We start from the raw sequence: 13,909 nt of genomic DNA on the forward strand, positions 1-13,909 counted from the left end.
TTCCAAAAGAAATTAACATTCTCATTACCCCCTATTGTTCAAATGTTTCAATTTCAAATATTATTTCAATATTCAAATTCAATTTCCAACATCTCATATTCGACATATAAATATCCATATTTTCATTTGATTTTTTCCAATTTTGAATATTTGAAATGCATATTTTTCAATATTATCAACTTTAAAACTTCTGTTATATATATATTTTAATTATTAATAAACCCAATTTTTTTTGTAAATTTTGTAATATTTCTAACATTTATAATATTATTAAATTTTGTTATTCTACACCAAATTGGTGTATAAGAACCCCTTTGTTTGTGGGATAAGGGACCCACTTCTTCATAGCTATAGATACTCTACCCCGTCTGGTTTTGAACCTGTGACATCTTAAGAAGAAACACATGCTCTTAACCATTAGATCCACTCATATATTTTCTTTAATAATTTATTTAAAAATTACATATTCTATATATAAATATCTGTATTTTCAAAATTACATATTTCATATATAAATATCTCTATTTTCATTTCATTTTTCCTCATATCAAATATTATTTTTTCTTTTAAAATAAAAATTTCCATAATTTTTTGTGCTTCTCCTTGTAAAATATTTTTTTATTTTCTAAATTCTCAACATTTCATTTTTTAAAAATCACACTTATTCTAAATTTTCCAATATTTGGAATCTATATTTTTCAATATTATAAATTTCAAATCTTTTATATATATTATTAAACTTCAAATATTATTTTTTCCCATATTTATATTTTATAGAATATTTCCAATATTTTTTATATTTACAATATTAAAAAATTTTATTACTCTATTTTCTTTTTTTCAACTTAAATTATATATATATATATATATTATTTTCTTTAATAATTTATTTAAAAATCTCATATTTTGATCTATATTTTGTATCATTATTTTATATTTCAATGTTTAATAATTTATTTATTATTATTTTCTTTAATAATTATATATTATTTTCTTTAATAATTTATTTAAAAATCTCATATTTTGATCTATATTTTGTATCATTATTTTATATTTCAATGTTTATAATTATTTCTTCAAATATATTTAAACCTCTCTATTTTGTTTTTTATATTTGTATTTTTCCATTCAATATTTATAATCTCTTTTTTCTAAATGTTCACAATATTCTATAGTTATAATGCTTTTAGCTACAATATATTACGAATATTTAATGTTTTATCCATGTTTAATGCTTTTTAATGTTTAATGTTTTAATAATGTTTAATGTTTTATTAATTTTTAATCTTTAATTCATGTTCAATGTTTCATTTTTTTTATTAATGTTTAATATTTTATCATATTCAATGCTTAACGATTTATTAATTTTTAATGTTTTATTAATATTTAATATTTTAATAAGGTTTAATATTCAATGTTTTAATAATGTTTTATTAATTTTCAATGGTTTATTAAGGTTTAATATTCAATGTTTTATTCATTTTGAATGGTTTATTAATTAATTTTGTTTAATATTTTAATAATGTTTTATTGATTAATATTTTCTGTTCGTTTCAGTTATGGTCATTTTGAATCAGATTTTCTGGCATTTTGATTTCCACTTTGTTTTTCTTTCTTCCATTTTTATCCTACCTACGAATGCCATTTGTATGATTGTTTCAGTCTATTTATGCTTCTTTGAATCCATCGTCGAATTGTAAATGCAGACAAGTTTCAGCGAGACTAGTCGTTATTAGGGATACACCCTCCTCATAGCAGCGTCTTCGGTGTAATTGATATGGAAAAAGAAGTGGACGTTACAATTCTTCCCGGGACACTAGATACGGTATTCTGGGTTGTTTCGTCGGTTCTAGTTGTACTTTTGCTGTTCTGGGATGTGGGGACGGCGTGGAAGAGGAGGGCTTTCTGGATTCCAGGACATGCTCTTGTGCTCAGCGCCGTTATTATTCAATTGCTCTCTTTCATCGATTATTCGCATATCAGGGTATATTCAGGTAGCAGGTACCAGACAAAAGAGGTGGTGGCCATTTTGGTTAAAAATCAGCTGGTCATTGATAGCGGAAGACTTATGTTGTGTGTGCTCATTGCTTATTTGCTTCCAGGAATGGTCCGTTCCGGCTCTATTACGGTCGGGAGCAATCTTGCACCATTGGCATTGAGTATAATATTCCATGTTGTCTCTGAGCTTCGGTCCATTTGGAAAATGGAGAAGCGAAATGAATCGTTGAGTGCTCTTGTTGCATCATCCGAAGGGTTTGAACGAATATTTTTTTATCTGAGCAGCACTATCCTAATCGTAGTGATTATATATTTGCTTTGTCTGTTAATCCGGGCGGTCATGGTCGGTAGTCGCATTCGTGGGATCATGTCGGAAAAGATTTCTTCAGCACTTTTGTGCTGTCGTACTCCAAGGTATAGGCGGAGTTATGATGATATTAAGGTTCACGTTCTCAAATGTTGGCTTGTGGCGCGTCTCTGCCAACCTGATTATGTCTTCGTCAGAACAGGTTTATGTTCAAGGGCCTTCATAGTTGTGACAGTTTGCATTGGGGTCCACGTCATTAAGCTGACATACCTTTATTTTACAGATAATGAGTCACTCAATAGTGTGACTAAAGGAAAGCTGGTTCTGTTTGTGATTGTTGGTCAGTGTGGAATCGTCCTAATAGGATGGATCTTCCTTCTTTTCAGATACATGACTTCTCGTATGCACGGTAATATTTTTAGCGAAGAATATTTTGAGACTATGAGTATTGAAGATGCGCTGAATGATCTCCCCGCATGCTTAACACGCTTATTTTTTGGGAACAAAAGAAATCAGGAGAAGACACTTCGTTGTCTGGATAAGAAATTTCGTAATATTAATACATCATGCGGGAATGCATGGGATCGTGTAAAGCAATTCTTTCAATTTTTTCCAATGCAGAATCCATCGAGTCCGGTCACCTCTACAAGAGGAACACCTGAATTTTCCATGTACCAACCGACTTTGGAGAGGTTACTAATTCCAGGAGAGAGTGAGCTGAGCCTGTGGGAAGCCAATCAACTGGGCTTCACGAAAGTAAAAGGGTATATGGAGCAAGAAGACGGTAAGTGCTGTGCCAGTGAATTGCTCGCGGAAGTGACCGCGGAAGATGAAGCTGACAGAGAAAAGGCGGTGCGTTTGCAGCAAGCTAACAAAAATTCGTGGAAGAAGACAGCAATCCAATTGATCAATCGTATGATCTCCTCTTATAAGAACAGTGATGCTTCTGAACATGTTATTGAAAAAGCTATGAAAGGTTATATTCAAGCATGGGAATACATGAACTTTGTTGACGGTTTAAATGAGGAAGTCAAATCACTCGGTCGGCAAGCCGACAGAGAGTTCGAGAGTCTCCAGCACAGTTGGGATAAACGTGCGCAGCCTGAGAAAGAGCAAGTAAATGACCTCGAGCAACCACCGCCAGTCAAATCAGCTTCCCAAAGTGATCAAATCCATCCGTTAGAACGCGAATTGGCAAATGTTTATTTCGCTTGCATGGAAGGCGGCCTCAAGGAAGCAGTTCTTGAAAAGTGCAGGAAATTGGCAGAAGAGGGCATGGAAGAAGAAATATTGGATGTGGCCATTTTATTAGCTAAAGCACAGGGAGTACTGGATAAGGTACAGATTAATTAATGTAAATCTATATGTTAATATCATTTATTTATTTTAATTTATCCATTTTTCAGGAAAAGTACATCTCTGGACATCTTTCATTGTATTTTAGAAGAATTATTTTATATATATATATATATATATATTACTATTTCTGTTTTGTTAAGATTATTTTTAAATTTGATTTATAGATATAATTGAACTCAATTACCTTATAGATATTATTCTAAAGCTACTATAAATAATAAAAAATAAAGAAAACTTATTTTCCATTATGAATTTATTTTTATTTTTATATTAATTTAACCTATTCAAATTTATATTACAATTACGTGGATTTATTTTGTTTATTCTACAGGCTCGCGAAGGACGCAACACTGATCAGGCATCGAGTAGCTCACCTATTCCAACTGTAAATGAACAGGTAAGTAGGATAGAGTAACTGTCACTGATCAGCTTCTATCTGTTACGTCAATTAATACAGCCAAGTGCGTAAACGTTGCCAATCACAGTAGATCAATGTTCTAAATATATTTTCTGCTTCATCAAGCTTGATATCTACCCTCTATACTAAATTCATTGCCTTCAATATATTTTCTTCAGCATTAGTCTTGATGTCTACCTTCTCTATTAAAATCATTTAAAAAATTAGCATATATTACCGTGTATTTATTTATTTATTTTAAGTTTATTTTATTTATTTATTTATTTTAAGTCATAGATAAAAAAATTATTGGCTAATTTTCGATCAAATCATGAGCTTTTTAATATTTCAATACAATGCATATCACTTTTATAACTTATAACTTATAATGGGTTTTCAAATAGAAGTTATAATTTTTTTGCCACCTTATTTGATTACACCTTATTTGATTACAATGGTGTATGTTATGACATTTTTGTAAAAGTGATAGAATTTCTAGATTAAACAAGGAAGAAGACACATTTAGCAAAGAATCCATAAAATTTTGAAAAAAAAAAACAAAAGTAAGAAGAGCTAAAGAAGAAAAAATTTATGCTTTGTACAAACTGCACTTCATACCGAGAACAAAGGAATCCAATGGTACATTGATAGTGAATTTTCAAGCCACGTGACAAGAGAAAGTATTTCACTTTGGAAAAAGTTCATGAGGGTAGTGTGATATTTGGAAATAATGCTGCCGCAAGGATAATTTGAAAAGGCACTCTTAGTCTCAATAATGGAAAAAGTTCATGAAGGTAGTGTGATATTTGGAAATAATGCTAGTGCAAGGATAACTTGAAAAGGTACTCTTAGTCTCAATAATGGAAAGACTAAAACAACAATATCATATATGTTGAAGGTTTGAATCATAATTTTTTTCATGTAAGTAAAATGTGTGATCAAGGACACATTCTCACATTTTATTGTCAAGGTTGTGAGATAAGGAAGTCATGCATAGGAAAATTAGTTGTATATACAAATAAAAAATAAAATAGTGTATATATTCTTAATGAGACAAAGGGAGAAAAATGTTGTATGGTACTACTATTTAAAGCTAGTTATGACATATAAGAATGGGCCATATGAATTTTGATACTCGAGTGAAAATCAACACCAAAGAAGAAGTGAGAGACATGCTAAAGATTACAAAACCTTCAAACACTATTTACAGGTAGTGTTAGCATGGGAAGTAGATAAGAACAAGCTTTAAGAGAAATGAGTACTCAATAATGAAGCCACTGGATGTTGTTCATACAAATATTTGTGGGCCTTCAAGGACACAAAGTATTCAAGGTGAAAATTACTTCATGTTTCTCATTGATGATTACTCAAGGATGACATGGGTTGCCTTCCTCAACAAAAACAAGATGCATTTGAGAAGTTTAAAGCTTTCAAATTCTTATTTGAAAATGAAACTGATTAAAAATCAAGAACTTGAGATGAAATCAAGGAGGTGAATTTATCTCAAATGAATTTGGAGAGTTTTGTGAGTCTTGTGGAATAAAAATACATTCTTTTAGTTACAAGAACTACACAATAGAATAGAGTGGTTGAAAGAAAGAACATAAACATATAAGAGATGGATAGCACAATGTTGGATGGATCAAAGCTATCAAACATGTTTTGGAGAGAAGCAGATAGGACCATAGTCTACATTTTGAATAGAGGGTAAATAAAATTCAACAACAACAAAACACCTTATGAACTATGGAAGGATATATTATTAGCAGTCAAATACTTCAAAGCTTTCGGGAGAAAGTGCTACATAAAGAGAGATGGCGAGGATTTAGGAAATTTTAACTCTAGAGTTGATGAACGTATCTTTCTTGGTTATTCATCAAGAGGTAAGGCTTATAGATGTTACGACAAAGCATTGCAAAAATTGTAGAAAGTACAAATGTTAAAATGGATGAAGCAATTCCTTAAAATGATAAATCACAAACAAATAAACATTCAGAAAAGATGAGTTGCAAGGAAGAAGAAGAAACAAAACAACAAGATACAAATACAACATCAAGATTCATCCATAAGAATCAATAAGGATAATCTAATTATTGGTGATTAAGATACATGAGTGGGGCCTAGACAAAGATTAGAAAGTGGATCATAACATGCACATTTCTCCTTTCTATCTAAAATTGAGACTAAGAATTTCGTAGAAGCTAGTGAAGACAAGAAATGGTTTGATGATATGAAAGAAGAGCTAAATTAAATTGAGAAGAGTGAGACATGGGAAATTGTTTCAAGACCAAAAAATAAAAATGTGATTGATGTCACATGGTTTGTTTTTAGAAACAAGTTGAATGAAGATGGTCAAGTAATAAGAAATAAAGCAAGTTTTGTTTGAAAAAACTATGCTCAAGTTGAAGGTATTGATTTTGAAGAAATATTTTCCCCCATTGAAATGCTATAACCTATTAAAGATTTTTTGCCACTTACAAGTTTCAAGAACTTCAGATTCTATCAAATAGATGTCAAGTTGGCCTTTCTCAATGGAAATATAGAGGAAGAAGTATACACTGAATAATGAGAAGGGTTCTTATTATCAAAAAATAAGGAACATGTATGCAAATTGAAGAAAGCACTTTATAGGCTAAAGCAAGCTTTGAGAGCCTAGTGCTTAAGACTTAACAAATATCTACAACAACAAGGATTCAAAAGAGGAATTACTAAAAATAATATGTTCATCAAGAAAGAAGGAGAAAATCAATTGATTATCGTGGTATATGTAGATGATATTATTTTTGGAGAGGGTATGAAAAAAACGTGCAAAGAGTTATTAATGCAAAATGCAAAAGGAATTTGAGATCTCTATGCTTAGTGAACAATTATTTTTTCTTAGTTTAGAGATTTATCAATCTAGCAAAGGCGTATTCATTTAACAAATCAAGTACATCAAGGAATATCGTGCATTGGTCAGCACACCCATGGTCATAGGTTGTAAATTGAGTAAATATGATGAATCTTGAGAAGAAAATAAAACATTGTACGAGTTAATGATTGGAAGCCTACTATGTGACAACATCAAGGCCATACACTATGCAACTAGTAGGATTGGTTGCATAGTCTCAAGCTGCATCAAAATAAGCTCTATTGCAAATAGTGAAAAGAAGATTCCTATCTGAAGAGAACCCTTGAATTTGGCTTGTGGTACTAAAGAGGTGAATATTTTACTCTAGTAGAATATATGGATGCAGATTCGGTAGGGAGTGCTAGATGATAGGAAACATACAAGTGGATGATCATTCTTTCTAGGCGACAATCTAGTGTCTCAATTGGTCAAGAAATAATTTTCAGTTTCTTGATCCAAAAGAGAGGCCAAGTATATATCATTAGCGTCATGTTACACATAAGTTCTTTTGATGAAGCAAACATTGAGAGATATTAAGGTAGAGTATGATCATCCAATTTCAACACTTTGTGACAACAAAAGCACAATAAATATTTTAAAAAATCAAGTTATGCACTTGATAAGAGAGTACATTGTAATCAAGTATCACTTCTTAAAAGAACAAGTAGTAGAACATAATATCAAGTTGAAACATATTGCCACCACAATGACAATGAAAAGTGTCTTCACTAGTGTGGGCTCAGATGAAGTTGCGTCTTCCTTCGATTTTGTGTACTTAACAATTGATTTCAAAAATTGGTGCAACCTAGGGTACTATTTTGTCAATTTCACCAAAGCTACTATGATATTATACAAATATTTCCATAATAAAATGTGGAAGGGTTCAAATAAAAAATGGTTTGTGAGATAATCTATGCACGCTTGTAGGGACTGGAGGTCTTAAACGAATAATTAAGATTAGATAAGTAGACTTGTGGGATGCATCTCTGCAATCTAAATCCTATTAATGAAAAAGAAATGATGTTAATGATTTTCACTGGTTATGTTTTTGTCTTCTGAATGAGTATTATGGGCTATGCGAGGTTGTCTAAGAAATGAAATGATAAATTTGGTTTTAATTGCTATATAGCCTTCATATTCTTGCTTTTGGATCCTTATCTTCTCCTATCATCTATTTTTAAGAGAATAGGATTCTTAGATTTTAGTCTTGGTATTGGTTAATATTTCATCATTTCTATGGGCCTTATCTTATATGAAGTTAAGACTAAGAAGATAGGGGAGGATGACTCCTCAACCCTGTGGAAAACTAGGATGGTTTGTTTTGGTATGAAAGGTCCTTTGTGAGTCTTAACAAGTGAGTTTGGTTAGGACTGGTTAGATCAAAAAATATTTGAGTTAAATGTTTGTGGTAATTAGAAGGTCATTGTTGGTGTGGAATTAGGTGTAAGAGTAGAAGCCTTCATTTCAAAGAGGAGACTCAAAATAAGTATTTCTATCAAAATGGCTAAAATAAAGTACTATAGAGTTCACTAAGGAACTCTTGAATTCATGAAGGAACTATTGAATGGTGGAAGCCTATTAAAGAGTTTGAAGTTTCCAGTAAGTGAAAGTGTTTGTCCATTTACGAGGCCAACTAGATGTTTAAAAATCCATGACGTACACCTAATTGGATTGTTGATTATTTGTAAGGATACACTAGATTGAGAGAGAAGGCATGGAGGCTTTAGAGGAGGAAAATTATATACAATGACCTCTTTGAATTCATTTGAAAATTGATCGGTTTATGCTTGAGATATGAAGTATATGGGTACCCCCATGGTTGGTGAAGGTCTCTATAGTTTCAAGAAGTATCTATTAGGTAAACTTGACTTGGGGAAAGAGTCAATGTTGACTAGGTCAACAATAGTGGTTTTGGGTCCACGGGTTTTTGGTTTCCCATGGTTTTGTTCCCATGGATTTATGTGATGAGGCCTTTAAAAGGCTAGGTGAAGACTCTATTGATAGAGGATGCCAATAGTGAAGGCTCACTTGGCTGGTTTGGCTAGGGTTCTGTCCAAGGTATAAAATGGAATTATGCTAGCTGGGTTTCTCCCTAGAGTTGGGGTTTTCCTAGGGTAAACATGGTGTTATGATTGCGCATTTGAGTTTTCTAGTTGTGTTAATGTTTATCTTAGTAAATTTGGTTTTCTCTCTGGTTAATTTTTAAGATGGTATCAGATCTAAGTGCAGATTTAGGGGGACACCTCTATTGCCAAGGGTTATTTTTTCCTAGTGAAAAATGTGAAGAATTGTGCCTGTGTGTGACCGATGCATAAAGGATACTTGGAAAACCATTTTTTGAAGATATTTGTGTAGAGTATAGAGTGGAAAGTTATAGTTGAAGAAATTCGAAGGAACCTACCTAACTGTGGAAAATAGAGGAGAAGATCCATCTGGAGGCTGTGTAAAGTGCATGACTAGTTAGGAATAATTCAAAGAAGTAAAATTTTCATATCCCTACGGCAGGTACAAGACTTTCCAAAACATCTATCGCTAGTTAGAAGAACTTCACATGTACTTGATGTGGGAATTATCAAAATTCTTATTGGAAGCAAGTGCAATCTAATGAAGGCAAGATAGGTTCTTGTAGACAAGATAGGTTCTTGTAGAGGACAAAGCTTGATGTGGTTGAGACATTTATAAACACAACTAGAATGGACCATTTGACTTACAGTATTCGAGTCAACTGTGGTGGCCATGAGTGAATGAAATTGTTAGCAATGAGATAAATGGGCCCATCAATATGGTTGTAGGATAAATTAATGTGAGAAATGCATTAGTCGATAGTACTATAGGGGATCAGGTGAAGGTACAACTAGGGATAGGGTCACATGAGGAGAGTCATAGTGAAAAGGAAGCATGGAACCTTCTTAGATATTCTATGGTAAACTACTATGGGAGTCTCATTGGAACGATTGTTGCAAAGGATCCTACCAATCACACCATTAGAATTTTATACCTTAAGGAGTGGAGTTTATACTCCAAGGAGAGAGTGATATTGTCGGTAATTATATGTTGCAGTTACAATTTTTCACACTTATTGGGAGCATATTCTCCAATGCCCAACACCAATTGGCGAAGATCACAATGATGTTATAGAAGCTTGAGAATTCCTAGCATAGGACATCGTGAGTAGTGGAATGAAGAGATTATGGAACAATGTTGTATCGATTACAAAATACAACATGTGATAGAGATCGAGGGCTTGCATGTTTTATGCCATAGGAAATCATGGTCGAGAGCCATGGAAATATATGTCAAGGATGCTCGCAAAGGGTTTGGAAAAATGTTTCAATGAGATGATAGTTTTATTAGTGAGATGTAGCCATAAAAATTATCTCTAAATAGAAGAGTATGAGGCTGGAAGCATGTTAAGGTGAGAGGATTGTAACATAAATGTTGGATCAATAAAAAAAATGTCATAATGGAGTCAAATTTTCAAATTGCATGTAAATAGGGATACTATTGTAAGACCTCGTAAGGCATGCATAACCCTGGGAAATTTCTAGTAAAATCTAGTGTTAGAACTAGGTGATAAGGAGCACGATAACTTGGGTATAGACTTTGAGGGGGACAAGGGATAGAGTGAACGAGGCTAACTCACTTGGATGATTTGGTTGGATTTGGTCAAGGGAAATCCCAAGTTAAGGTTTAAGGGGGGAATTGTTAGGTAAAATTGACTCAAGGAAAGAGTCAATGTTGATTAGGTCAACAATAGTGGTTTTGAGCCCAAGGTTTTTTGGTTTCCCATGGTTTTGTGCCAATGGATTCATGAGTGAAGCCTTTAGAAGCCTAGGTGAAGACTCTATTGTAATGGACCAAGGGATGTGAGTGGTGAAGGATCACTTGGCTGACTTGGCCAATGGTTTTTCCAACGAATCTAATGGAATTCCCTTAGCTGGGATTTTCCCAGTGTTCAGGTTTTCCCAAGGTAAACATGGTGTTATGTTTGCATGTTTGAGTTTTGTTGCTATGTTAATGTTTTTCTCAGTAAATTTGGTTTTATCTTGAGTTAATTTTTAATAGTATCTTGGGTAGCTTATATTCTTGTCAAATTCCCTTCTAGTCTATAGACATAAGCTAAGACTTTGACCCTACCTTTCTAACCTACTTTTCTTGGAAAAAATTCCGGGACTAATCATTGAAGGTTTCAAACCTTGGAATATGCTTGGAAGATTTATTAAAAGCATAGAAATTTGGGGATTGCCTTGAAAATTTAAGGATTAACTCATTAAATTTATAGAGTTATGTAGCAGATGTTTGGAAATTCAAGGATTGACCAATTGCATTTCTAGATCTGTATGGAACAAGTTTGTAAATTTGGGGAACAAAGTCATTGGCTTCATCCCTTGGTTAAATGGATGACACGGGGGCCATGACTTGGAGCTAGTTGGAGGGAGTTTCAAGTTATCAAGTTATTATTATCAAGACATTTGGATATTGTGCCCTATCGGTTAGGTATTTCACTACCTAGAATCCATGATATTAATAGGACCCACATTGTTGAACAATTAACAAAGATTGGAAGATTTTGGGACTGGTCAAGTGATGGATCAAGACATTGGGTATTTGGTGTTAGTTAAACCCCAAGAAACAATTGACATGAAACCATTGACACTAATAGAATATGACATATATGTCAATTAAAATAGACCAAATGTTTGGGGGATGAAAATTAATAGATATCAACAATCAAGCATAAGGCATATGGTGGTCATGTATCAAGAGAGCAAAACTCTGGTAGTGAGGGTTTACTCTCTATACATAATAATCCTAATACAAATTCTATGTGAAAAGTATGGTGATATGGAATTTCCATGAGGCATGCCATGTGGCAAGTAATGTGGTAAACTGACATGGGATAATATTTCCATTTCTCAACCATGTGGCAACTGAATTAGTGAGAATACATGGTATGGCATGGATCAGATTGCACAACAGGAGGCCAAGTGATAGGAAATGGCTAGAGGTGACATGGGTGAATTTTTTTAGATATTAGGATGTTGTTCCATTTAGTATCAAGTGTGAGGATGTTGAGCATTGGTAGTTCAAAACTCTGATATCGGGCTTTCCTCCCGACAATTTCGAAGCCTAATAAGAGCCTGGTGTGGTAGATGTTGATGTGGTGAGTCAAAGTACACCCAAGGGGTTTCCATGTGTTAGCTATGTGGTCAGGGATGTTGTGAGGTGACATGTCATTATGATGTGGCACCAAGGAAGATGCGTGATGATGTGGCATGTTTTTGTCTTGGAAATCATTGAAACAAATGAACAAGTGGATCTTGAGGAAGAACTCATTGTGCCCTATTTGAAATAAAGAATATTAAGAAAACAAATTTGAAACAAAAGGAGTATCTATAGAAATATAAAGAGGAGTGTCATGATGCAAGATCAAAGATGTCATAAATCCTTGAAGAAAGATAATAGGGTATTATTAGCCTAAAGGCTCAACTACAAGAGGAAAAAATATAGAAGAATTTTATGAGAGTCTAGTTGAAGGAAAAAGAAAAGAATTGCAAGAAGCTAGAAGATAAAATTGTTTCCTTAAGAAAGGAAATAGATAAGTCAACTGCTTAGTTGAATAGAGGCTTAAAGTTTGAGAAGAATACTAACACATTAGATGAAATCGTTAGTTGTCAAAAGTCATCATTCATTAAGATTGATCTTGTCTATGGTATGAATAAGAAGAATCCTAAAGAAAATTCAAATTATTTGGATAGAAAGCCACCAAAGAAACTAAATGAATGAAAATATAAAAGCTATGTTTATGTTCTCAAAATATCCATCTAAAATGAAGGAAACATGAATAAATAAAACGAATTTCTACATAAACTTGACCTTTCTCACAATGACAACATTGAAGAATTCATAAGATATTTTCCATCAAGGTGGTTTGCACAACTCGATACTGAAACTCCTTTATTGGTTATTGATTTTCTTGCAATCAATTTGGTCATAAAGCAATATATTGTAGAGCACTTGCAAGAAATACTAACGCATGGAACAAAAATAGAAGTACTAATGGGTTTTCAAATAGAAGCTATAATTTTTTTGCCACCTTATTTGATTACAATGTTGTATGTTATGAGTGCAACAACATTGTCACGTAACACATTTTTGTAGAAGTGGTATTGTAGAATCTACTAGACAAATTAAGGAAGAAGACACCCTTACCAAAGAATACACAAAATTTTGGAGAGAAAGGGGTAAGAAGAGCTAAAGAAGGAGAAATTTATGCTTGTACAAACTACACTTCATATCAAAAAAAAGGAATCCAATGGTACAGTGATAGTGGATTTTGAAGTTGTGTGATAGGTCGCTAGAGAAATTTTTTCACTTTGGAAAAATTTCATGAAGGTAGTGTGATATTTGTAAATAATTCTATCGCAAGGATAACTTGAAAAGGTACTCGTAGTCTCAATAATGGAAAGACAAAAACAACAATGTCATATATGTTGACGTTTTGAATCATAATTATTTTCATGTAAGTAAAATGTGTGATCAAGGACACATTCTCACATTTTATTATCATGATTGTGAGATAAGGAAGGCATGCATAGGAAAATTAGTTGCATATGCAAATAAAAAATAAAATAGTGTATATATCCTTAATGAGATAAAGGGAGAAAAATGTTATATGGTACTACTATATTAAAGCTAGTTATGAAATATAAGAATGGGCCATATGAACTTTGGTACTCAAGTGAAAATCAACACCAAAGAAGAAGTGAGAGACATGCTAAAGATTACAAAGCCTTCAAACACTATTTGTGGGTAGTGTTAGCATGGGAAGTAGATAAGGACAAGCTTTAAGAGAAATTAGTACTCAATAATGAATTCACTGGAATATGTTCATATAAATCTTTGTGGGCCTTCAAGAACACAAAGTCTACAAGGTGAAAATTACTTCATGTTGCTC

At 32.8% G+C, this 13,909-nt stretch overlaps 1 protein-coding gene across 3 annotated transcripts in view; it reads left to right on the plus strand.

Annotated features, from left to right (window-relative positions):
- LOC149227276 (uncharacterized) overlaps positions 1-13,909 on the plus strand; it is a 105,029-nt gene that overhangs the window by 51,532 nt on the left and 39,588 nt on the right. For all 3 annotated transcript variants that reach the window (XM_089375472.1, XM_089375474.1, XM_089375473.1), the window contains exons 3-4: positions 1,707-3,643; positions 3,996-4,061. In XM_089375472.1, coding sequence (XP_089231598.1) covers positions 1,778-3,643; positions 3,996-4,061 — 1,932 coding nt within the window. In that variant the 5' untranslated portion in view covers positions 1,707-1,777. The remainder of the gene's footprint in view (positions 1-1,706; positions 3,644-3,995; positions 4,062-13,909) is intronic.

This window comes from Pinus tabuliformis, chromosome J, assembly GCF_031772625.1.
Source record: "Pinus tabuliformis cultivar Carrire ecotype Pingquan chromosome J, CPIR1, whole genome shotgun sequence".
Lineage (NCBI taxonomy): Eukaryota > Viridiplantae > Streptophyta > Pinopsida > Pinales > Pinaceae > Pinus > Pinus tabuliformis.